This window comes from Globicephala melas, chromosome 10 (assembly GCF_963455315.2).
Source record: "Globicephala melas chromosome 10, mGloMel1.2, whole genome shotgun sequence".
Lineage (NCBI taxonomy): Eukaryota > Metazoa > Chordata > Mammalia > Artiodactyla > Delphinidae > Globicephala > Globicephala melas.
In genome coordinates, this window is record NC_083323.1 from 100,128,136 (window position 1) to 100,154,461 (window position 26,326).

At 43.1% G+C, this 26,326-nt stretch overlaps 1 protein-coding gene and 1 long non-coding RNA gene across 28 annotated transcripts in view; both read left to right on the plus strand.

Annotated features, from left to right (window-relative positions):
- LOC115840958 (uncharacterized) overlaps positions 1-18,634 on the plus strand; it is a 125,278-nt gene extending 106,644 nt beyond the window's left edge. The window contains exons 5-8 of one of the 3 annotated variants that reach the window (XR_009565554.1): positions 2,441-2,609; positions 3,421-3,534; positions 11,165-13,809; positions 18,419-18,634. This is a non-coding gene — a long non-coding RNA (uncharacterized lncRNA). Of the gene's footprint in view, positions 1-2,440; positions 2,610-3,267; positions 3,334-3,420; positions 3,535-8,233; positions 9,282-11,164; positions 13,810-18,418 lie in introns of those variants that run through there. The other 2 variants (XR_009565555.1, XR_011377767.1) reach the window with 2 other exon arrangements.
- Positions 18,635-23,769: 5,135 nt separating this feature from the next.
- WNK1 (WNK lysine deficient protein kinase 1) overlaps positions 23,770-26,326 on the plus strand; it is a 136,259-nt gene continuing 133,702 nt past the window's right edge. For all 25 annotated transcript variants that reach the window (XM_060306534.1, XM_060306540.1, XM_060306539.1 and 22 more), the window contains exon 1: positions 23,770-24,676. In XM_060306534.1, the coding sequence (XP_060162517.1) occupies positions 23,918-24,676 (759 nt within the window). In that variant the 5' untranslated portion in view covers positions 23,770-23,917. The remainder of the gene's footprint in view (positions 24,677-26,326) is intronic.

Genomic DNA, 26,326 nt, shown 5'->3' on the forward strand with positions numbered 1-26,326 from the left:
GCAGGAGGATTCTTAACCACTGCGCCACCAGGGAAGCCCCCCTCTCTCTCTCTTTTTGATATCCTTTCCCATACCTTTGTTCAGGTCTCATGGTGTGTGCTTTATAAACTCTTGCCAACAGTCATTAATTTGGAGTGTTTCCCAGACTAAAGTCACCTGGGCAGGAGAAACCTTGCCTGGGTCAGAATGACCCTGTGGAGCCGCCTGCAAAGCAGAACCTGTGGGTTGGACATGTGTTACCCTCTCCTGATCTCATAGGCACATCATCATCCCCACTGGGCACCCAGCCTCATGATGCTGTATTCCAGGGCTCGGTTACTTGGTGCTTTTTTTAAAAATGAATTTTTTTTTTTTTTGCTGTGTTGGGTCTTCATTGCTGCACGTGGGCTTTCTCTAGTTGAGGCGAGCGGGGGCTACTCTTCATTGCGGTGCGCAGGCTTCTCATTGCAGTGGCTTCTCTTGTTGCAGAGCACGGGCTCTAGGCATGCAGGCTTCAGTAGTTGTGGTGTGTGGGCTCAGTAGTTGTGGCGCATGGGCTTAGTTGCTCCGCGGCATGTGGGATCTTCCTGGACCAGGGCTCGAACCCGTGTCCCCTGCATTGGCAGGTGGATTCTTAACCACTGTGCCACCAGGGAAGTCCCTTGGTGCTGTTTTAAACTTTAGATGGTACTTACTGGTTGACAAGAGGGTTGCCACTTACAGGTTTACTACTGGTCAGTGTGAATATCATCAACTTGAATGCTATTTTTTTTTTTTTTTTTTTTTTTTGTGGTATGTGGGCCTCTCACTGTTGTGGCCTCTCGCGTTGCGGAGCACAGGCTCCGGACACGCAGGATCAGCGGCCATGGCCCACGGGCCCAGCCGCTCCGTGGCATGTGGGATCCTCCCAGACCGGGGCACGAACCCGTGTCCCCTGCATCGGCAGGCGGACTCTCAACCACTGTGCCACCAGGGAAGCTCCTTGAATGCTATTTTATGCAAGAAGTCTTCTCTGATTTCCTCACCTAGGAGTAATCTTTCCTTCCTCTAAATTTCACCATGCATGATTTCTACCATCATGGCGTCCATCACTTTCTAAATGTATGTTGTTATTTACACACACATCTTACCTCCCCTCCCGAACCATGTGTTTCCTGAATCTGGATCCTGACGGTTTTTACACAGACAATCCTATTTAAACCTCACAACTACCCACCACCCCATGACATAGGTGCTTTATCTCTACTTTACAAGTGAAAAACCTGAGGACCCAAGAGGTTAGCAATATCTAGTATAGTAGATTAATATCTAGTATCTAGTATAGTAGATCCTCAATAGGTCACGCTGCTCCTAAGTGATGGAGCCTGGATTCACACTCAAGCAGTCTGACCCGAGTCCATGCTCTTCGTTCCTGGGCCTCAGCGTCCCCCAGCCACGCTTCCTGCACATGGTAGGCAGTAACAGTGCAGTAAATACTCGTTAAATGAGTTCATTAGTCCGTTATATGCAAGAAGGTTGGTCAGCTGGTAGGAGGTTCTCCCAGTTTCTGATGCCTCCTCCGACCTACAGCATTAGGACAGTTTAGACTGTAAAGGATTTAGGAGTAAAATTAGGGGTTATTGAAGGGCTAGATCTGCCTCCAGACCACTGTCAGACCAAGTCTGACCAATACGGACATAAGTTGCATTAGAATTAGCCTAGGACGCTGCTTCACAATCATACGGAAACCTAGCTAAGACTGATAACTTCCTAAAGAGGAGAGGTTACACATCTTAAAGAACTAAATTATGTAACTCTTTGAACCTTGGTGTTGTGTGTGTTTGGAGGGTGGGGGAAGAGCATATATATTGTATGTGTAATATACATACACACATATACATACATATACACACACACACACACACACATATATTATATATCTTCCAGGTTTATTGTGAGGTTTAGTGAGATAATGTGAAGTGCCCAGCACAGTGCTTGGTACACAGTAGGAGCCCCCGCCCTTCACTCCACCCTCGTTTCCCACTTTGCAGCTAAGCCGAAAGAAGGCACAAAGCCAGAGGAAAGATGAATGGGTGACAGCTGGCAATAAGAGACACGTTGGTCAAATTCCACAGGAGAAATTGGCTGTGAATCAGAGGTGGTAAAGTCCACTTCCAAGACTCCAAAGAGCAGCTTTTATTCTTGCAAGAAAAGTTAGTCAGGAGAGGGACAAGTGAGAAGTCTCCTGGAAGAAAGAGGAGGTAGTTATTCCCAGCAGAGCGTGAAATTGGCTCTTGGGAGGCCTTCCCTGTAATAAGTGACTATTTTGCTGGGCAGGATTGGATTAGCTCAGGGGTATTTAGCAATCTATGTATCTCCCTGGGTCCTGGCACTTTACTGAGGAATAGGAAGATTAATTGCAGGCACCTGTCTGCTCGTCCCATGTAATATAACCAACACTGGAAGGTTCCTCTCATTCCAGAAACTGCTCAGCCTCCCGCCTCTGCGAAGTTTGCCCATCTGTCTGGAAAAAGGCAGTTCAGGCCATGTTTTTCCCAAGCAATAGAAAAAGCCAGTCTCAACAAAGCGAGAAGTTTGTCCTAAGAAGCTGGAAGTTTACTTAAGAGATATTTCAACAACCTATGTCTTCGGTAAGTCTCCCCTGAAACAGACTCCTAGATGGAGACATGCATGCAGGGTGTTGGGGTTATTTTGTTTTTGTGTTTGTGTTTTTTGGAGGTGGAGTGTATTCTTAGGAATGACACGTGTACGGCAGTAAGGGAAGCAGAATTGGGCAGAGGGAGGTGAACTTCGATGCTGTGGCACCAGGGGCCTCAGCTGAGCCCGTGGAGGCTGGATAACGGTGCAGAGTTGTCCCCAATAAAACGAGGTGTGGCCTCACATCCCCAGTGACCAGCCATTTGATGCTGGTGGCCCCAGGGAGGGGTGGAACCTTGGCCAAGGCAGCTCCCTCGCCAAGGGCCCTTCAGAGGGAGCTCAGCTGTGAACCACCAACAGCCAACACTGCAGCTGCTATAACCTGCCGTGCAGCTGTGAGCCACATTCAGCGTTCAAAATCTAGGGAAAATGTTGAACTGTCATGATGTCAGACATGACAGATTTCAGACGGACAACTGTCCTAGATTTCCTCTAGGAGCTGAGATTTGGGGAGGGGAGGAGAAAGGGCCATCGCGTGACTGTCAGTTTTCCGCAGTGGAGATGGGCCAGAGCCAGGCCTAGATGGCCTGATACAAGCCAGCTATGCCTGTGGCTTGACGGAAAAGTCTGTGTTTTTCTTCTCGACTGCAGAAATTAAGGAAGTAGAATAACTGGACTGCTACACCTGGAAACTTAACTCCATAGCCCAGAATCAGAGTAGGTACTCTACACGTCTTTTTGCATTGAATAGCATTTCACTGGTTTGGCGTTTCTGACTGAGGGATCCATTGGCTCTCTTTGCAGAAAGTGGGGGAATTTTTCTTGGAGTATACCTGCACCAGTATGCCCACCTTGACTTAATCGTATGGGGGTCTACAAGTCTTGTTCATAAAATGTGTTGAGCTCGAGGAAGAAAAGGTAAGAAGATGAGTTTATTAGACCTTGGCAAAACAAAACAAACAAAACGCCACAACCGAGCAAACAACCTCATCCACCTGTGGGTCCTCCGTGGCTGACACTTCACATTCCCATAGCATTTTCCTTGTATATATCACTTAGCATCTATCTTTTGTTAAAGGGCTTCTTGATTTTGTTTGTTTTTAAAGCTGTTGTTCTATCAGGTTGTAAATGCCTGGAGAGGAGGATCTCCAGACATCCTGCCTTGTTTTCTTCACAGTCAGGGATGATATTCAAGATAGTTAACACCCAGTACAGAACAGGAACCAACCAAATCAAATGGACACTGGTCTCAGCAATTTGTACAGCCATACTGGTATATACAGCTGAGTATGTTTTCTGCACATAGAAGGCTTCCAATAAACGATTGTTGGATTGAATTTCATTGGTTTGGTGTCCTGGCCCTGGCATCTAATGGCTTTCTTTCAGAATTCAGGCTACTTTTTCTTGCCAAGATATGACCATAACCATTTTTCCTCCTTGATTTAATCCTGCAAGAGTCTTTGAGTAATTGTGAAGAACTTTGTGAGTTCTTCAAACCTGCACTGTCCAATATGGTAGACACTAGCCACATATATAAGGTTGCTAGATAAAATATAGGACACCTAGTTAAATTTGAATTTCAGATAAATAAAGAATAAATTTGTAGTGTAAATGCGTCCCATGCAATATTTGGGATATACTTAAACTACAAAATTATCTGCTGTTTATCTGAAATTAATAATTAACTGAGCATCCTATATATTTATTTGCTAAATCTGGTAACCCTACACACGTGGCTATCTAAACTTAAATTAATTGAAATGTAATAAAAAATTTAAAATTTATTTTCTCAGCCTCACTGGCCACATTTCAAGAGCTCTGTAGCCACATATGTGGCTAATGGTTCCCATCTTGAACAGCACAGATATAGAACATTTCTATCATTGCAGAAAGTTTTACTGGACACTAACTTTGCCAAGCAAACGATAGCAGGAAAGTTTTGTGTATTTTACACACAAAATATATATATATTTGGAGCCTAGAAGACCCCTTCTAACATAGCCAAGAAGCCACATTCTTCATGTTTCGGTTTGTTACTTTCACTGAATATGCAGGATATTTGTTCCAGATAAATGAGCCTGTATGAGAGAAGCAGCTCCTGCAAACCTACGTTTTTGGACGCTGTTGTCCTGCTTTTCTCCTGGGACTACCAGGAAATGTCAGCTGTCAGATCAGAGCAAATCAAAATTTAAAGAGTCCTAAATGAAAAATAAATGTGTTGTTATTTGACTTAATAGTCTCATTATTCATAGATTTTCGTAAATTGATAAGCAGATAATATTATCACCTAGAATATTTGTTTTATAACCCAAGTCTGTGATGAACCTGGTAAACACGGCATAAGTCTTCCCTCTCTTAATTAGCCTTTTGGGAGAAAACCTGTTTTGAATCACTGCCTGCAGCCCCGGGAGTCTTATAAGGAGCAAGAGTAGATTAAGCTCCGGGAGGGGCACATGCCGAGAACTGATTTTTACATATGACTTGGTGAATCTCAAACAGAAACTGGCTAACATGCCAGATGGGACCAGCGTAAAAGTGACAAGACTACATCAATGTCAAGGGCAGGGATCTAAAGGATTTGACATATTAAACAGTTGTACACCAAAATATTATAAGAAACAAAATTAAAGACAAATGACTTAAGTTTTAAAATTTTGCTATGTGTGTGACAGAGTTGATGCCATCTGTACGTAAGAAATTCTCACAGATCAATAAGAAAAAGACAAATGCCTCCGTAGAAAAATGACCAAATAATAGGAAAGTCACAAAATAAAAAATACAAAAGGCTAATATACCTTTAGTGTCTAGAATAGTGACTGTCACATAGCGGGCACTCAGTAAATACCCACTGTCTGAATGAATGTCTACGAAAAACATTTGATTTCAGGAATAATAAAGAACTGCAAATTAAAATAACAGTGAAATAAATTGTTTTCACCGGCCAGCTTTGTAACACTGAAAAAAAAAAAAGTACCTGGTGTTGGTAATGGTGAGGGGAAATGTACCAATTACCCACTGTGGGTGGGAGGGTAAAGTGGTATCAACTTTTCAGTGGAACAGTTGACAATATGCAAAAAGCTTTGTCTAAAACCTTTGACACAGCAATTTACAGGAAGTTATTACGAGAAAATACTTACAAATGCCCAAACCTACGTGTACAACAGTAGGGTAGGTGATATACATTTTTGATTGTTGCTTCTTGGGTCAGTCTTTTAACATACCCTAGGGCTTAGTGGTTGGTGCATAGACATGGGTTACATCCAAGTCAGGCCCCTCCTTCCACCGCATTATCCAAGTGGGAGATGGAAAAGGAGTTCTGTCTTTGTCCTTGGCATGCTGGCTGTCAGGGTGGGCTCTAGAGCTGACAGCGGCTGTGACCTCCACTGGAATGTGGCCAAAATATAGAAGTAGAAATGAGACAGACAGACAGAGGGAGAGAGAAAGAGAAAGTGTTCTGGTGAAACTTGAGTCAATAAATCCAGTCAACTTTAAGGCCAGTATACTTTCTTCCTTTCTGTGGTTTTGTGAACCAGTTAATTCTACTTTTTTGCTAAATTTAGCATGAGCTTGGACTTCCACTTCCTATCAAGATGGAGTAAAAGGGGCCAAATTTACCCACCCACCAGAAACAACTAAAAATCTAGACAAAATATTTTTTTTAAATAGCCATTTTCGAGATATTGGACATCAGGCCTGATGAAATGGGGAACAAATGAGGTAAGCCCTGTGAGTGCCCAGCCTACTGCCTTGAGAGATTTTCCAGATGGTGGCATGGAAAGGTGGAATCTGGGTAGAGCCTCGAAGATTCCCTGAGGTGAGGAGCTGAAGCTAGAGTCCAGAGAGACCAAGACAGCTAGAGTTTGCAAGACAGAATACCAGATAGGAGAGAGCTACACAGAGACAGAAAAATGACAACAACAAAAATCTAGAGATCTTCAGAGGGTCCCCCTCACCAGCACATGAATGTGAGGAAACTGTTCGAGGTCAGGGAAAGAGCCACCTGCAAGTATTACGCGAACAGTAACAAGAACTCATACAGGGCCTGAATAGTGCCTGTTCCCGCTAGCCAGATTGGAAATCTTATAATTCACAAGTCATTAGGCAAAGTACTCAGAAGGATTTTGCCTCAGTTGTGGGGCAAAATTGGCTCTCGACTAAATGCTGCCCTGGTCCTGCCTAACAAATTAAAAAAAAAAAAAAAAAAAAAGACTTGAAAGGATCAAATTGTTTCCAAACAACTGTGCCCCAGAACAAACTCGAGAATTGGGACTACAAAAATATCCAGCACTCAGCAAGGCAAATTCACAGTGAATGGAATCAATGAAAATTTACTGGGCTTACTGGGAAATATGACCCGTAATGAGGAAAGTAAACAAACTGACTCAGAACTGATGCAGATATTAGAATTAGCAGGCAAAGACATTAAAACAGCTATTATAACTGTTCCCTAGCTTCAGAGGCTCAAGGAAGGATTGACTACATTAAGTAGAGATGTGGAAGATATTTTTAAAAGACCCAAAATCAACTTCTAGAAATAAAAACTGTAATGTCTGAGATAATGAGTATACTGGATGGGATTAACAGCAGATTATTCACAGTGTTTTCAAAGTCCATCCATGTTGTAGCATGTGTTAGTACTTCATTCATTTTCATGCCCGAATTATATTCCATTGTATGGATATACCACAATTTATTTATCCATTCATTGGTTGATGGACATTTGAGTTGTTTCCACTTTTTGGCTATTATGAATAATGCTGCTATGAACATTCATGTACAATTTTTTTGTTTGGACATATTTTATTTCTCTTGGGTATGTACTTTGGAGTGGAATTTTCCTAAGCTTTATTATCCTCTTATCTCCATTTATCAAATATATAAATAGCATAATTCCAGCTGGATTTGCTGGAATTGCATGGTAATCCTGTGTTTAACCTTTTGAGGAAGTGCCAGACTGTTTTCCAAAGCAGCTGCACTGCTTTACATTCCTAACAACAGTGAAGTCCAGTGAATCTATTTTTTGTTGTTGTTGCTTGTGCTTTTGGTGTCATATCTAAGAAACCATAGCCTAGCTAAAGTTCACAAAGATTCACTCCTAGGTTTTCTTCTAGGTGTTTTATAGGTTTTGCCCTTACATTTGAATCTATGATTCATTTTGAGTTAATTTTTGTGTATGGTATGAAGTACGTATTCACTTTCTTTTTTTTTGTCTGTGGCTATCCAGTTGTCCCAGCACCATTTGCTGAAAAGACTATTTTTTTCCATGGAGTGGTCTTGGCATTCTTGTTGTCAACTTATCACAAATGTGAGGGATTATTTCTAGACTCTCAATTCTATTCCATTGATCTGTTTATCTGTTTATCTGTATCCCAGTACCACCTTACCTTGATTACTGTAGCTTTGTAGTATGTTTTTGAAATCAAAAAGTGTGAGTGCTTATATTAATTCTTGATTACATTAATTGCATTAATTCTTGCTTACATTAAGCTAAAATATGTCTCCTTGTAACTTCTCCCAGTCTGCCCTTTGGAGACACCCAGTTAGTTTGTCTAGAGAATACATGTGCTTATACAGCTTTGTGTTTTAAAAATCCCAAATTCTTGGACTTCCCTGGCAGCGCAGTGGTTAAGAATCCACCTGTCAATGCAGGGGACATGGGCTCGATCCCTGGTCCGGGAAGATCTGACATGCTACGGAGCGGCTGGGCCTGTGTGCCCCAACTACTGAGCCCATGTGCCACAACTACTGAAGCCCGTGCACCTAGAGCCCGTGCTCCCCAACAGGAGAGGCCACTGCAGTGAGAGGCCTGCACACCGCAACGAAGAGTAGCCCCCGCTCGCCTCAACGAGAGAAAGCCTACACACAGCAACAAAGACCCAATGCAGCCAAAAATAAAAAAATAAATAAATAAATAAAATATATCCCAAATTCAGTGTAAGGAAAACTCTTGGATCGTCATCTGCAAATTTAGTTTCCTCTCTCAGGATTTCTGCCCTGGTTCCAGATTGCATATCTGGAACATGAAGAGAACGAAAGAGCACCCTTAGCACTCGCTATTTGCCCAGAAAGGTATACTTTCAGATAGGAAATTTCTTTCTCACCAGCAAATACGAGGGGGAAGACATCCGTAAGATCCAATGCCTTGGTCTAGCTGGACATTATACTTTGGATGTAAGAGAACCCACTGGTCTAGTTTAGTCACTGGCTGGGTGACCAGGGCCACACGCTTCCCTTTCTGTGTCTTTGTTTTCCCACCTGTTTTATCCCAACCCCCTCCCTTCCTCAGAGGGAGTGTGGGAAAATGAAAATAAGGGTACGACTATGTGAAAAGCTTTTAGTTTGAAAGATACTAGGAAAATACAGGATGCTATTAGAGTGGATCTGTCGTGAACAATAACCATTAAAGACAAATGAACACATTTTAAGAATTAAAACTACAGTAAAATAACCAGGTTGAGTACGTCATTGCATCACCTTTCAAACACAGACATGCAAACCCAGCTAGAAAACTGTTTAATCCTAAATTAAATGTGAGCATTAGGACTGCTGGCCTCGTTTAGATTCAGTCACTCAAATTGCCACTGCGAGTTCGGCGACTACTGTCAATTTTTAACTGTGCAGTGGACTCTTGTCAGGATTAAGCAGGTCAGACTTTATTCGACACAACATTGACTGTCCCTGGTGCCTTATTTTTACCTGAAAAAAAAAATAAAGAAAGGCCTTTAAAAAAAAAAAACTCTGGTTAATAATAAATACTAAAAGATTATAGTGTGTTAGAAACTGACAGGTATCGTAATATCTAAATGGATTTATTGACCTTTAAATGGAGCTTGGCTCTCATGTCTATTTGTCACGATTTCCTACTTATTTCCTTCCCCACTTTTTCCCCATTGTCAACTCTTGTTATTCTCAGTGATCACAGGAAAAAAAAAAAGTTAGTTTGAGGGACTTAACCTGCCAGTCTGTGTTGTTTTTGTCACATTATCTCTCCTCCTTTACTGAAATATCTCTCTTCTTCCTTGTTCTTTTTTAGTTAAGGTATAATTGACATACAACATTATATCAGTTTCAGGTGTCCAACGTAGTGATTTGGTATTTGTATATATTTCAAAATGATCACGGAAATAAGTCGAGTTAACATCTCTTAACTGAACTGCTTCTAATCGGGCTCATTACAGAGCCTCTAACAGTAAGAATTAAAGGCTCTAATACAAGCTTGTACCGACAAACAGAATCTCATTAAGAAGTTCGTTTTGGTCCTCCCCCCAGCTCCTCAAGAGAACGCGCTGGTGATAATATCCAGTCTAATTGTGTATTTTCTACATGTGATTACAACGCAGCAGGACTATCGGACTGCATAAAGTTTGAAGTGTTCTTCTCATGAAGTGAACTATCATTAGTATTAGTGAAGACAGAAACCAATTTTTGGAAAGGAGGAATGAATATAAAGATGAGTTAGGGCAAATTGGATGACTGGGTGAGCCACGCTGGGATGCAGAGGTAAAGAAATTGAAGCTCTATGTCCTATATTTAGTATTTAAATAATGATAATTTAAAAGATCTTTCTTAAGGGAAGTCTGTTGATGTGCTAGGCTTGGAAGAGAAGAAGGATGTCTCTGTCATAGTGGAGTCAGCTCACATTTTTACCCTTTCTCTATTCCCCACTGCACATAACTTCCACTCATAGACCTGGGGATGGCGACAGATCTTCCACAAGCATCTTGTATCTAGTAGTGAAATATTAGTAACAACTTAAAAGTCCCAACTGAAGTAGTGTTTAAATAAGTTTTAGTTCAGCCATGTGATGAAAGATTATGCTGTCACTTAAAATAATATTGTATATTTAAAAATTAGTGATAATTTTGATGGAAATATGATTATAGTGTTAGGTTAAAAAATAAAACATGAAGTAAAAAAAAGAAAGGAAGTAAAAAAAAGAAAGGAAGAAACGTACATAAAAGTAAAAGCGGGGCTTCCCCGGTGGCGCAGTGGTTGAGAATCTGCCTGCCAATGCAGGGGACACCAGTTCGAGCCCTGGTCTGGGAAGATCCCACATGCCGCGGAGCAACTGGGCCCGTGAGCCACAACTACTGAGCCTGCGCGTCTGGAGCCTGTGTTCCGCGACGAGAGGCCGCGATAGTGAGAGGCCCGCGCACCGCGATGAAGAGTGGCCCCCGCCTGCCGCAACTAGAGAAAGCCCTCGCACAGAAACGAAGACCCAACACAGCAAAAATAAATAAATAAATTACTAAAAACTCCTACCCCCAACATCTTCTTAAAAAAAAATGTAAAAGCATAGAAAAATATCGGAAGGAAATATATCAAAATGTTAATGAGGTTATCTCTCTGTGGTAGAATTATGAGTGGTTTTTACACATTATTTTTTTTTTTTTGCCTATCTCTATTTTGTAAATTTTCTAAAAATAAAATGTATACTCCTGGAAGAATAAAACAATGAAGGTTAGTTTTTAAAGAGTTAACAAATATAATGGTTTTCTGGCCTTTATAGAGATAAAATAATGTAATTTTTTTTTTTTTTTTTTTGCAGTACGCGGGCCTCTCTCACTGTTGTGGCCTCTCCCGTTGTGGAGCACAGGCTCCAGACGCGCAGGCTCAGCGGCCATGGCTCACGGGCCCAGCCGCTCCGCGGCATGTGGGATCTTCCCAGACCGGGGCATGAACCCATGTCCCCTGCATCGGCAGGCGGACTCTCAACCACTGCGCCACCAGGGAAGCCCAAAATAATGTAACTTTTAAAGTATGTCTTTTGCTGTTCTGATGAGCAGAATTTATTATAGACCTAGTTTGTTGTGTGTGTGTATGAATGTGTGTGTGTGTGTGTGGTGGGGGGGTGGTGATCTTGGATACACAGAGTTAAATTTAACGTTTTAAATTAATCACATGGTTGACATCTGCTATGACCAGGGCCCCTTCCCAGGTATTGCAGAGGACACAGTTGTTATGAGGCACAGACCTTGTTTACAGAAGGCCTACATCAGATGTGGAAAAAAGGCTTAAACATGTGGAAAAGTCAATAACAATCCCCATAGGAAGCTGACAGGTTTTTCCAGAAGTCCTTACATGATGTTCCGTTCATGTAATTTGATGACCAGAAGATGCTTCTTGAGAGGACCTGTCCACTTGAAAACATCTTAGTCAGTCTTTTTTGGGATGTTGTCTGTCTTTAGGTAATAACCGTGTGTCACAGGAATCTGCAGAGGTAAGATTTTCTTCCCATTTATTAAAAAAATTGAACCAAAGTTTATTTGGCAATAAGATAGGGGCTAAGTCTCTACAAGGGCTTTAAATTTCTCTTTGGGCAGGGTTCAGCCTTTTGGGCCCCTTCTGATGACTACCTGTGACTATTTTTTCTAACCAAGGTCTAGCCCTTACGTCCTGATTCTTGGGTAGCTGATCCAGCACTGCAATCTGTCCTGGTTTGTTACAGGCAGAGATAAGCGATAAGATTCCCCAATCCTATTCTGTCATAGCTTAATACCTCTGTTGAAGCTCGGGGATATGAGCTGCAGAGATGCATGGATGGAGAGCTGACGTCAGCCTGGCAGTTGGAAAGGTCTACTGTGACAAGCTGCTCCCAAGGTGCACTAAGCTGTGAGGCAGCACCGCCTTGTCTTTCTGTAGGGAACCCCTGCGTTCCAGACCTAGATTCCGCACGCACATCCCTAACCTGGCTCTTATTAGCATCGTGACTTGTGTTAGTGTTTAGCACTCTTATTCAAGAATTAAAATCATACTGCATATAAAATGTGAAATCAGACATGCTTCCTCTCCAGTGGTCTAGAGAGTCACACAAAAGAAATTGAGAAGTATTTTAGGAGAGGGTGAAAGTAGTGGGGGGGAAAGAAGTAATCAGTTCAGGATTTTCCTAGAGAAATTACAAAGGAACCACCAGAAGTCCCAAAGGGAGTAGGTTGAAGTAACTTGCCACTCTGACGAAGGAAAACCAACCGATTATGAATTCAGTTCAGCGAAGGGCCCGGCTCTGCTAGTCTCATCACTACAGCCCTAGATGGCCCGGGTTCCTCTTCCTTCATCACCTGCCCCGATTGTTTCCTTGTATTGTGTATAATTTTATGAGCTTTGTGATTAAGTTGGAGAAAAATGAGACTATTTAAGGACTCTTAGTATTGTCTTAAAATAATGTATACTTCTGTCTACTCTAGATCATTACTCAGTGTAGAACTTGGAGCTCTTTACCTAATTCTCAGCTATTCTAAGACAGCAAATTTACAATGTCTTCAATTGGTCTAAACACATACGGACATTTGGAAGATGAAATATTATTGCTGCTGTTACTGAATTTGCTGAATACTCTTTCTAGTTACAGAGTAAATCTGACTGTGGAGATTAATTAAGCAACATATGTTCAGTAAAATCATCATCTTAAGAGTCAGAAAGTTAACACTACATATAAAATTATGAATGTTAAAGTAGCACATATAATTTTCCTTGATCATAAATGACTAATTTTGGTAGAATTATATGCCATTTTAAAAATCTGCTTTATTGCAATGTAATCTATGTACAATTAAAATTCACCCATTTAAAGTGTACTGTTCAATGAGTTTTGAATGAATACAGTCACGTAACCACAACTAAAATCAAGACAGAAAACATTTCCTTCACTCAAAATGTTCCCTCAAGGGACTTCCCTGGCGGCCCAGCAGTTAAGACTCTGTGCTTCCACTGCAGGGGGCACGGGTTCCATCCCTGGTCGGGGAGCTAAGATCCAGAATGCCCCACAGTGCAGCCAAAAAGAAAAAAAAGAAAGAAAAAAAGTTCCCTCGTGCTCCTTTGCAGTCAATCCCCATCCCTCCTCCCACCCCCCCAACCCAGGAACAGATCTGTTTCTATAATTTTGCCTTTTCTAGATTGACATATAAATGAAATCTGTACTCTTTTGTGTCTGGCTTCTTTCAGCTAGCATAATGCTCTTGAGATTCATCCATATTATTGTACATATCAGTAGTTTGTTTCTTTGTATTGTTCAGTAGCATTCCATTACATGGAAATACCACAGTTTACTTACCCATTCATTACCTTTTGACAGGCATTTGGTATAGTTCCAGTTTTTGGCTATCACGAATAAAATTACTCTGAAATGTCTTTGTGTGGACATACATTTCCATTTCTCTTGGGAAATACCTAGCAGTGGATTTGTTGGATTATATGGTAAGTGTATGTTCAACTTTATTAGAAAGTCACACTATTTTCCAAACTGGCTGTACCACTGTATTCCCATCAGCAACGTGTGATAGAACCAGGTGCTCTGCATCCTTGTCAACACTTGGTATTCTCTGTCTCCTTTAGTCATTCTAGTAAGTATGTGGTAATATTACACTGTGGTTTTAATTTTCACTACATCAATGACTAATTATGATGCAATACATCTGTTCATGTGCCTATTTGTCATCCATTTATCTTCTTTGGTAAAGTATCTGTTCAAATCTTTTGCACACTTTTTAAAAATTGCACTATTTATCTTAATGTTGAGTTGTAAGAGTTCCCTACATATTTTGTTTACAAATATTTTTCCAGATATTTGTTTTGCAATATTTATTCTGTGGCCTTTTCATTTTTATAACATTTCTTTTAAAAAACAAATTAAAAAAAATTTTTATGAAGTCCAGTTTAATAATTTTTTCTTTATGTGCATTTTGTGTCCAAAAATTCTTTGCCTAACCCAAGATCACAATGATTTTCTCCTACGTTTTCTTCTGGAAGTTTTACAGTTTTAACTCTTATATTTAAGTGTATGACCCAACTCAAGTAAAGTTTTATGTACTATATGAGGAAAGGACTTGCCACCCAATTGTTCCAGCATTATTTGTTGTAAAGGCTACCCTTTCTCCTTTGAATTACCTTGGCACCTTTGTCTATTTGTATTTTGGCACTCACTATTCTGATCAGCTGATCATTTGTCAATCTTTAAGTCAGGACCACACTGTTTTGATGACTGCAGCTTTACAGTGAGTCTTGAAATCAGGTAGTATAAGTCTTTCAACTTTGTTCTTTTTCAAAATTGTTTCTGCTATATCAGGTCCTTTTATTTCTATGTAAATTTAGAATCAGTCTGTCAATTTTTTTTTTTTTAGACTCCTCCATTATATACTGTCTTTTTTTTTTTTTTTTGGCGGTATGCGGGCCTCTCACTGTTGTGGCCTCCGGACGCGCAGGCCCAGCGGCCATGGCTCATGGGCCCAGCCGCTCCGCGGCATGTGGGATCTTCCTGGACCAGGGCACGAACCCGTGTCCCCTGCATCAGCAGGCAGGCTCTCAACCACTGTGCCACCAGGGAAGTCCCATTATATACTGTCTTAAAGTATTACGGTGGCTGTATTTTCCTAGTCTCTTTTACACGTAGGTATTGAAAAAATCAGAGCAGTTTTCTTTTCTTTTTTGGCTGCGTTGGGTCTTAGTTGCGGCACGCGGGGTCTTTCGTTGCGGCCATGGGCTGTTTTGTGGCATGCTGGCTTCTCTCTAGTTGTGGCGCAGGCTCCAGAGCACACGGGCTCTGTAGTTTGCAGCATGCAGGCTCTCTTGTTGAGGCACATGAGCTCAGTAGTTGTGGCGTGTGGGCTTACTTGCCCCACGGCATGTGGGATCTTAGTTCCCCACCAGGGATTGAACCTGCGTCCCCTGCATTGGAAGGCAGATTCTTTACTGCTGGACCACCAGGGAAGTCCCTGTCAATTTTCATTTTTAAAAAGTCTGCTGGGATTTTGATTGAGGTTGCATTGAATCTACAGATCAATTTTGGGAGAACTGACATCTTAACACTATTGAGTGTTCTGATCGAAAACAGGATATATCTTCCCATTTATTTGTCTTTAATTTCTCTCAGTAATATTTTGTGGCTTTTAGTATATAAATCTTGTGCATAGTTTGCTAAATTTATTCCTAAGTATAGTATGTTCTTGACACTATTTTAATTAACATTAAATTTATTTATATTTTTAAAAATAAAAATTGTATATATTTTTGATGATTTGATATATATATCCATAATGAAATTATTAGTATAGTAAAGCTAATTAACATATCATCTTCTCAGATAATTACATTTTTGGATGTGATGAGTTTGCCTGAAATCTACTCTCTTAGCATATTTTCAGTGTTCAATACAGTATTATTAGGTATAGTCATCATGCCTATAATTAGATCTCTGGACTTAATCATCCTACATAATTGCAGTTTTGTACCCTTTGACCAACATCTCCTTGTTTCCCCCACTGCCACTGTCCCCCCATTCTTATTCTTTGCTTCTATGAATTCAATCATTTTTTTCCCCCAGATTCCATATGTAAGTGAGATCATATAGTATTTGTCTTTCTCTGTGTGGCTTATTTCACTTAGCATAATGTTTTCAAGGTTCATCCATGTTGCCACAAATGGCAGGATTTTCTTTTACCTCATGGCTGAATAATATTCCATTTTGTACATATACCTCATCTTCTTTATCCATTCATCCATTGATGGACACTTAGGTTGCTTCCATGTCTTGGCTACTGTAAATAATGCTACTACGAACATGGGAGTGCACATATCTTTCCGAGTTAGTGTTTTCATTTCCTTCAAATAAATACCCAGAGGTAGAACTGCTGGATCATATAGTAGTTCTATTTTTACTTTCTTGAGGAACCTCCATGCTGTTTTCCATAGTGGCTGCACTAAGTGACGTTCCCACCAACAATGCACAAGGGTCCCCTTTTCTCCACATCCTCGCCAACACTTATTTCTTGTCTTTTTGGTGACAGTCATTCTAACTGGTGTGAGGTGTTATCTCACTGAGGTTTTGACTTGCATTTCCTTGATGATTAGTGACACAGCACTTTTTCATATACCTGTTGGCCATTTAGATGTCTTCTTCTGAAAAATATCTATTCAGGTCCTTTGCTCATTCTTAAATCAGGTTATTTGTTTTTTTGCTGTCGAGTTGTATGAGTTCCTTACATATTTTAGATATTAATCCCTTATCAGCTCTATGGTTTGCAAAAATTTTCTCCCATTCTGTAGGTTGCCTTTTCATTTTTTTGATTATTTTCTTTGCATTGCGGAAGCTTCTTAGTTTGATGTAGCCCCACTTGTTTATTTTTGCTTTTGTTGCTTGTGCTTTTGGTGTCATACCCAGGAAATCACTAGTTTCATTTAGTTGTTTGTATTTTCTTGTCTTTCACTGAATTTAAGAGGATTATTCTCAATTTTGGGTCGAACCGTTCATAGATCTCCGTTACTTTGGGATCAGTCATTGGAGCTCTATTATTTTCCTGTGGTGCTAGCATGTTTACTTGATTATTTGTGATCCTTGTGGCCTCGTGTTGATGTATGTACACCTGAAGAAGCAGGCACCTCTTCTAGTCTTTACAGACTGATTTTGACAGGGAAAGCCCTTCACCAGGCAGCCCATCCAGGGATTCTGGATTGCACATCTGTTGGTTATCTCCAGGCTTGCTCTGGAGCCCTTCAGCAAGCAAGTCTGGTGCCTGGGTCAACAGGTGGGCAGGCCTAGTGCCTCAGTCCATCATGGGGTGGGCCTGAAGCCTAAGTCCACTGGGTTGAGCTTGGCACTTGGATCTGTGGGGCGGGTCTGGTACCTAAGGCTGTGGTGGTAGGCTGAAGACCTGAGTCCACAGAGGCAGGCCTGGTATCTAGGACTGTAATATTAGGCATCAAGCCTGGCCCCATGGGGGCTGGCCCAGTGCTGAGGTCTGCTGGGGCAGGCCGGGGCTCTGGTTCTGCTGGAGCTTGGGGCCACAGGGGTCGGTCTGGCATTGGGGTAGGCCTGGTCCTGGGGCTTTAGTAAGCTCAAGTGTTCTTTTCATTCTCTTTCTCCCACTGGGAGGGTGTCTCTCTTCACACTGGGCTGCCTGGGGTTGGGGAAGGGGTGACAGAGATAATGTGAAACTGTCTTTCCTTCCCTCCTCAATGCATCTTTTCTTACTTCTTGCTCCACCCAGGTGCTCTAATCCCCACCTGGAATCCTTAGCTCTTGTGAAGGTATTTTTGCATGTGGATATTCGTTCAAATTGATGTTTCTGTGAGGGGACAGTCACTGGAAACTTGCTGAAGTCTGAAAGCCAAGCGATATATTTAAAAATTTTTAATTTTAGATTGTCCATTGCTTGTATGTAGAAATGCAGTTGATTTTTGTATATTGACCTTGTTTCCAGTGTCCTTGTTAAATCACTTCCTAGTTCTAGCAGTGCTATTTTTTTTTTGGCTATCTGTGAATAAAGGCACTTTTACTTCTTTCTTCATAGTCTGCATGCCTCTCATCTTTTATCCTCTCTTGTTACATTGAGCAGGACAGCCAGTACCATGTTATATAAAGTAGTGGGAGTGAATAGTCTTACCTTGTCTGCCATCTTAGAGAGAAAGCATTTGTTCTTCCACCATTTAGCATGATGTTAGCTCTAGGTTTTTTGTAGATGAACTTTATCACATTGAAAAAGTTCCCTTTTATTTATAGTCAGTGGAAGGATTTTTTAAATAATGAATAATTGTTGAGTTTTGTCAAGTGATCTTTATGCATCTATTGAGATGATCATATGATTTTTTTGTTTGTTTGCTGATACGGCCAATCACACTGATTATTTTTGTATTAATATTATGTTTATTATTATATCTTGAGATAAACCCAACTTGAACATGATATATTATCCTTTTTAAAAAAATATCACTGGTTTTTATTTACTAAAATTTTGTTCAGGATGTTTGTATCATGTTCATGAGAGATATTAAACTGTAATTTTTTCTTTTTTTTTTTTTTGGCGGTACGCAGGCCTCTCACTGTTGTGGCCTCTCCCGTTGCGGAGCACAGGCTGAGTGGCCATGGCTCACGGGCCCAGCCGCTCTGCGGCATACGGGATCTTCCCGGACCGGGGCACGAACCCGCGCCCCCTGCATTGGCAGGCGGACTCTCAACCACTGCGTCACCAGGGAAGCCCTTTTTTCTGCCTTCTTTTGATTTAAGTATCTTTTAATGATTCAATTTTATCTCTACTATTGGCTTATTAATTATAACTTTGTTTTATAATTTTAGTGATTTAGTGTTTACTGTATATATTTTTAACTTATTATAATTTACCCTTAAATAATATTATGCCATTTCACATATAGTGTCAAGAACTTTATAATAATATTCTTCCATTACCCCATCTGTCTTTTGTGCTGTAACTGTTATCCATTTTCTTTTATATATAAAAGTAACATAAATTTATAAAGGTAAATTATATACAATACGTTATTATTATATTTTCTTTAAATTGATATTTATCTTTTAATGTGATTTAAAAGAATGCTTTTCTATTTCCCAACAAATTTATTTTTTCCAGTGTTTCTCATTCCCTATTGAAATCCTAATTTACTAATCCATCTACTAACATTTTCTTTTCCTAAAGAACTTAAAAAACGACTTTTATTGTAGTGCAGGTCTGCTTGCAATGAATTCTTTCACCAAAAACACACCCAGGTTGGGTGGGGTGGTGGTGGTGAAACGCTCCAGCAGGTGTGTTTTGTAACAGCTTCCTAGGTAATGCTGATCACTCTCTTCTTGTGAGAACTTGTTACGGCCTGGAAGATGGTATGGATTCCCATATCATTTTGGTGGGTATTGCCCAGGCTTTTTCTCTGTGCATTTAAATACATATAGAAACATAATGTAAAAATATAACATATGATCTAATACCTATTATTCTGCAACTTGAGTTTTTTTACTATTTTTATGTGACCACATATATATTTACTTCCTGCTCTTCTACTGCTGCGTGGTGTTGTCAAAATTAAGTATACCATAGTTTATTTTCTTATCAACATACATGCAGATTGTTTCACTTTTTGGTTACAAAGCTGTAGTGGACCTTCTCATTTTTCGTGCACATGCGCAAGTATTTCTCTCAGGTAGGTACCAGAAAGGGAGACTGCTGGATCAGTGGCTATGCACATTGTACATTTTAACTAAGAAACTGCCCTCAGAAAAGGTGGTACTAATTTATGTTATCATTAATAGCACGAGCTTCTCCACACCCTTGCCAACACTTGATATTATAAACCCTTAAAAATTTTGCTAATTTTTTTGAAGAAAAAATATATATCTTATTTTAGCTTGCACTTCTCTAGTTACTGGATTCCAGAATTTTTTCAGTCATTTGCATTTCCCACTGTCTCAATTGTCTTTTCCTGTCTTCTCCCCCCTTTTCTATACAGGTGTCTTTTTCTCTGTGGTTTAAGGTGTTATCTATGTATTTTGGTTATTAGCCTTTTGTTATATAGGTTCTAAGTTTTTCTGCCAGCTCATCATTTGTGCTTTATTGACCAGAATTGTCAACTTTGATAATAGTCAAATGTTTTTCTTTATGACTCTTGGATTGTTCTTTGAAGTCCTTTCCTATCCCATGTTCCCCTATATTTTAAAAATTCTTACAGCTCTTTTAAAAAAAAATAGCTCTTTAAACTGTGTGGATATTAATTTTGTAAATGGTGTGAGGTAGACATCTAACCTAATTTGTTTTTCAAACTAATAACTAATTGATCAAGCACTGTTTATTAATCTTTACCCCACTGACTTGAAACGCCGCCTTTATTGTTTATGGGATACTCATACACACATAGAACTCTAAATACACATGTTTCCGTATTCTCTCCATTATCTATGCTTATCTCAATACCATACAGATTTAATCCTATGGTTTTCCAATTTGCTTTGGTATAGGGCAAGTCTCATCCCCCTTTATTTCATTTATAATTAAAAAAGGTTTAAAAATCTATTCTTCATTGTTTAACTGTCTGATTCTCCCTTCTTCCTTGAGTTGCAAATAACAAGGAGGTAAAATAAGAAGTATCATAGACAAGACAAAAGAGCATGAGAAATGAGGGAAAAGAGACAAAAAAGGAGGAATTCTCTTAAGATGGTATTGTTTTTCTCTACACTTCAAGGTGCTACCCTATAAATTATGCCACATACAAAATAAAATAGATTTTGTGTATTCATCCACTGTCTAAATCAAAGGTATCTCTGGCTTTCATTGCTGGCCAGTTACCAATGGCAGGGACCATGTAAACATAAAATGTGAATGGATGGGAACTAGAAAGAAATATGAATCAACGTGATAAAATGAATAAGGACTAAAGTGAATTAAGAACATGGTGAGAGAGAATAAAATACTTGTATTCTTAGTATGGACCTACCCACCAGGAAGTCAAATCTCTGAGCTTAGTGCATCCATGGTGTCCTGGGTTCTTTCTCCTACCTCTTGATGTCTTATATGGGTTACAGAGAGGTCAATTCTTTACTTGATAATTGAAGTGACAGAGAAAGGAAAAGAACTATTAGGGATATAATAGTAATGAGTAATAGAAAATACCATGCTAACTGCAAGTGGGTAAGTGTTGAAAAGGGAGCTGAACAAATAAGTGTCCATAGTAAAATATTCACATAAACAGTTTAAGCTTTAAATCTAACATTGTACCTGTTTTCCTGGTGAAGCTAACATAACCCAAGTAGGAAAAGCTGTCACATGGGCAAGCCTAGTGTTAAGTCAACAGTTAATTCAATTATTTACAATGAATTTAGTTGTTCCCTGCTGAAATAACATGTCAATAGGGCATGGTGGTTGTCATGGGACTTGTGTCCAATGCAGTGTGGCCAAAGGTTCATGGCCCAGTAAGCAGGGCCAGGTAGTAATAAAGGCTTTTAATGACCATTCACACAGAAATACTCTCATTTTTTTTATGGTGGCAAAACACGAACATTGTGATTTACTGATCTCCCTTTAACTCATCAATTTATAATTAGTTGTCTCATGTTTTAAAGTACACTGCTTTTCCTAGTAAAGCAACAATTGCGCAAGTTCTGAGAAGCTGCCTCAAGAAGTACCATACAAATGTATTTTAAAGTCATTTCTCCCCTTGCTTTGCACCGAGTTTACGGTTGAGACAAACCACTTAATACATATACCATAATGATATTTGCCGTTACCATAGCAAACGAGTGAAGGGGATAGTCTTTAAAACAATGGAACTCTACTATTTGAAGACTCTAGTGGCCCCTACTAAACTCGCATTTTAAAATGTTCATAATCTTCCACCTTCATAAAACCTGACAGCCATCGGTTTTAAAGCAAACTGTTTTTGTATACCTCAAAGGGTAGCTTTTGATAAACAAAAAATTGAGAAGTAGTGTAACTATTCTACGTATCAGATGAAGTGCTATGAATTGCAGAGACAAACTTCTCCAAGTGGAGCTCATGCAGCCCGTTTGGGCATTTGCTAGGAAACTAAGCGCTAAAGAATCTTACGTCCGCCTGCTTCCAACCGCTGTCCTCCCTGTGCGGCCGCACGGGCCGTGCGCTCCCGAGCGGGTGCCCAGCGGGCTCGGGGGCCCGAGACTGAGCGGAGCGCGCGCGCTCGGCGCGGTTGCGCACGTTTCAGCACTTCCCGCTCCTATCGTTGGGCTAGACTTTCAACCGCCATCTGGGTTTGGCTTCCTCCTCCGTCGGGCGCCCCCTGGTGCTCATCACCTGCACCATCTTGAGTGGCTGCGAGGAGCAAAGGTCCCGGGAGCCCAAGGATGCTTTCGAGAAAGCCGCACGTCCAAAGCCGTGGTGTCAATCACACGGGTACATGCAGGCACCTCTAGAGGAAGCTGGATGCTGTTTTACTAAGCACCAAGCAAACAGGCGGACATTAAGTTTCATCCGAGTCAACTCGGCCCTCAAGTTTGTGGTAAAAGACGCAAAGATACGTTAGACCCCGTCTCTTCTTGAATCCGCCCCCTCCCGCGCGTGCTGCGCGCTTTTTCCGGGCGGAGTTCGCTGTGACCCTTGACTGCAGTGGGGCGGCCCGTTTCTTGAGAGCCAGAATATCTGTCCTGGGCTGGAGCCGAGGATGCGGCCTTAAGTGCCATGGAAGGGAGGTTCCCTAACCTATCCAATCAATGTTATGCACAAAGTCTGTCGCCCCAGGAAAGGGGTCCAGCTCCCCCGGCTCTCTGCCCACGCCCCGGCACCAACGCCACTCCACATTAAACAGGAACAGCAGCTCTTTTTCCATCCATGGCAACCCCAAGAGCTCGCTCTCGCCTCGGCACAGCATGGTGGGAGCCTCTCCCCTTGTCCTGCCTCCCTCTCCTTTTCTTCTCCCTTCCTTCCTAACACAATTAATGCCTAAGTCATGATTTTCCTAGCTAGCGCCCACTGAAGGATGGGGCTTAGCGACTCACGGTGACGCTCCCATCCGCCTTCCAGAAGGGGCGGTTTCAGAGAGAACTACAGCTCCCGTCAGGCATCAGCCTAAGCCATCGCAGGGCATCACGGGAGTTGTAGGCGCCTTCCTCCTCTGTCCCATTCATTCCTCAAGGCGCCAACTACAAGTCCCAGTGAGTCTCGGGGCGGGCACGCCTGCGCGAGAGCCCCGCGAGCGGGGTGGGGGGTGGGGTGCCCTGTGCAGCGGGGGGCGGGGCTCGAGCGGGCTGTGTGGAGGCTTCAGACTCCCGGCGCCATTTAGCGCCGAGTTTCGCCCGCGGACGCCGCGTTTCTGTCGCGGCGTCTCTGCACCCGTCTTCGTGACAGGAGGTGCCCAACCGGGTGACTGCCCTTCTTCTCCCGGCCCTCCTCGGCCCGGAGGAGCAGTAGGCTCGGGCCCTCCCACGCCAGCCCTCCCTCCGTCAGCCCCCGGCCCCGGCCCAGAGAGGACGGGGTCCGCCCGGCCCGGGGCGGGCGGCGAGGCCCGGGGCCGGGGGCCGCTCCTCCGCGTCGCGCGTCGGCCCCTCGCGTCGGGCGATGGGCGGCCTGTGAGGCCGTCCAGCAGGGCGGGGAGGAGGAGCGGCCACCCGCCTGGCCGCGAGCCCCGGCGCGGCCTCCCCTGCTTCCGCGCCGAGCAGCCGCCGCTCGGGGGTCCGCGCGCGCCGCCGCCTCAGGGCCCAGCCCGCCCCGTGCCGCGGCGGCGGCGGGCAGCCGGGCCGCCTCCGTCTGGACTCGGTGCGGGCCGCCGCGCCGCCCCCATGACCGCGCGCCCCCGCCGCTCCAGCCCGCCCGGCAGCCGCTTGCCGCACGATGGCTGCGGGCCGTGAGGCGCCAGCCCCCGTGCCTCCGCCCCGCCGCCGCCCCCGACCAGCGCGCCTCGAGAGCCGCAGCGGCCGCCGCAACCGGGCCCGCGGCCCCGCCTCCCGCTCGGGCCGCCGAGTCAGTGCTGAGTGAGGGGCCGTCGGCCCGCAGCCTCGCCGCCCCGGGCCGGCCCACTACTTCTGCGAATTCGAGCCGCCCGCCTCGCTCCCGCTCCCACCATGTCTGGCGGCGCCGCCGACCAGCAGAGCAGCGCGCCGGGCTCCCTGTTCCTCTCGCCGCCGGCGCCTCCCCCCAAGAATGGCTCCAGTTCGGACTCCTCGGTGGGAGAGAAACTGGGCGCCGCGGCGGCCGACGCCGGAGCCGGCAGGACGGAGGAGTACCGGCGTCGCCGCCACACCATGGACAAGGACAGCCGGGGGGCGGCCGCGACCACCACCACCGAGCACCGCTTCTTCCGCCGCAGCGTTATCTGCGACTCCAACGCCACGGCGCTGGAGCTGCCCGGCCTCCCGCTCCCGCTGCCCCAGACGAGCGCGGCCGCGGTGGTCCCGCAACGGAGCCCCCCGGAGCCCCAGCGCGAGGAGACCCTGACCCCCGCTGCCGCCCATGTGGCCCAGCAGCCGCCCGCCGCCGCCGCCGCCGCCCCCGGGGAGCCGGTCGCCGCGGGCCCAGCCGCCGCCTCGGCCCCGGGCAGCGCTGGCAGAGACCGCCAGGTTGCCCAGCCCGGCCACGCGGGGAGCAAAGAGGAGCCCCCGTCGTCGAGAAGTGGCAGCGGCGGCGGCAGCGCCAAGGAACCCCAGGAGGAACGGAGCCAGCAGCAGGATGACATCGAAGAGCTGGAGACCAAGGCCGTGGGAATGTCCAATGATGGCCGCTTTCTCAAGTTTGACATCGAGATCGGCAGGGGCTCCTTTAAGACGGTCTACAAAGGTCTGGACACCGAAACCACCGTGGAGGTCGCCTGGTGTGAACTGCAGGTATGCCCCACCTACTTCTTTATTTCTCGGTGGTTTGGATCCCCGATTTGGCTCGGTTCGGCCAGTTTGCCGAGTTCGCCCTTTGCATGTCTTTCTCTGATTGTTTGCTCCGAAATGGGGGGAGCCCAGCTTTTGGAAGAGAAGCCAGAATTTGGGGCATGCACCTAGGTGTTTGGATAGGATAGGAGTTAGTATTGGTAGCCAAAGAGATGTGCTCCTAGGGAGGAGTGATGAAAGTCATCCTGATACAAACGCATTGCCTATTCGTCATTGTTTTACTCGTCTGGCAGGAAACGGAATTAGTGGGGAAGTTTTTGAGTTAGGAAAGTACAGTCTTCTTGCCTTGTGCTCCTCAGGGGGTCTGCAGTGATGAGCTGCTGGTGTGTTAGATGCGTGTTTCCGTTCCTGAGATCAGGCTGTCCTTTTAGATTAAGAACGACCTTGTTCCTGACTGACTTTCCTTTGGATATATCTTAGTTGGTGATCACACAAGCATTTAATAAACTATAAGAAAGGCTTCCTTCTCTGGATAAATAGTTTGGGACTAGAAAGTTATAGTAAGTGGTTGATACAGTTTCACCTAATGGTGCATAAACCTTGTGATAGCTAGCAGTGATCTGACGTTGTTAATTAAAACTAGTATGTCTTCAGCCCATTCACTATACTGTGGGTAGTACAGGAGGTTATGTAAAATTGTATATGTGCTTTGAGAGTCGTAATGTCATTATCGTTGTTTTAACTTTGTTGTAAAAAGTTTTTAAGCCAGACTTTCCCAGGAGTACAAAGGAGTCACAAAGCTTCCTTTTTCACCTCTCTGGGAGGTTTTCATGGTGTAAATGAAATGATTTTCATGGTGTGTCATCCTGGTTGACAAGGATATTCTAGGTTTAAGTAGCTGGGTTTGGGCTACTTGTTGCTTGACCTGTAGCAGCTTGATTGAATGTTGTCCTCACCTGGAAGTGAACATACATAGATTATTGGAAGAAGCAGAGTTGAACTGAATGAAAAAGCCACTTACATTATACATGAAAAATGCCAGTATCCATATTCTTCTTGCCAAGAAAATGGACCAAGCTGAATTAGGGTATGAAAGTACCTGAGTGATCTGGGAATTTATCTATTATCCATGAACTAATATGTTAACACTTAACCCTTTGAATGTCACCTTCCAAATGACCAAGGCCATATCAAGTGTGAAGGGAAATTAACATGTGGAAGGAAGTAAACTTCAAAACTGACAGGTTTTTTTGGAATGTAATTTCTTAAGTTTTATAGTTAGTGATATAGAACTTCTAAGGCACTGTGAAATAAAACCTACTCAATTTTATAGTGTTTTAGAGTTGGGAAGGTGGCAGACCTTTTTTTAAAAAAAATTGTGAAACTATAACTTTATTCTGGTTGGTCAGTCATACTCAAAAACTTATGTCTGATTTCTTTTGGTTTACAGGCGGACACCTGTTTCTTTTTTGTACCTCAGGTGCTTATTGCTACTGATCCTGGATTTTATTCTTCTGTAGTTTCATGTTTGAATAGGTGCTTTTTAACAGTTTTTTTTTTCCCTTAATTAGTTACCTTGCTCTCTTAAGACTAGACCCAAGTAAATGTTGAGCACCTTATGGATGCAATGTGTGTGTTTTCCTTTTTTGTCAC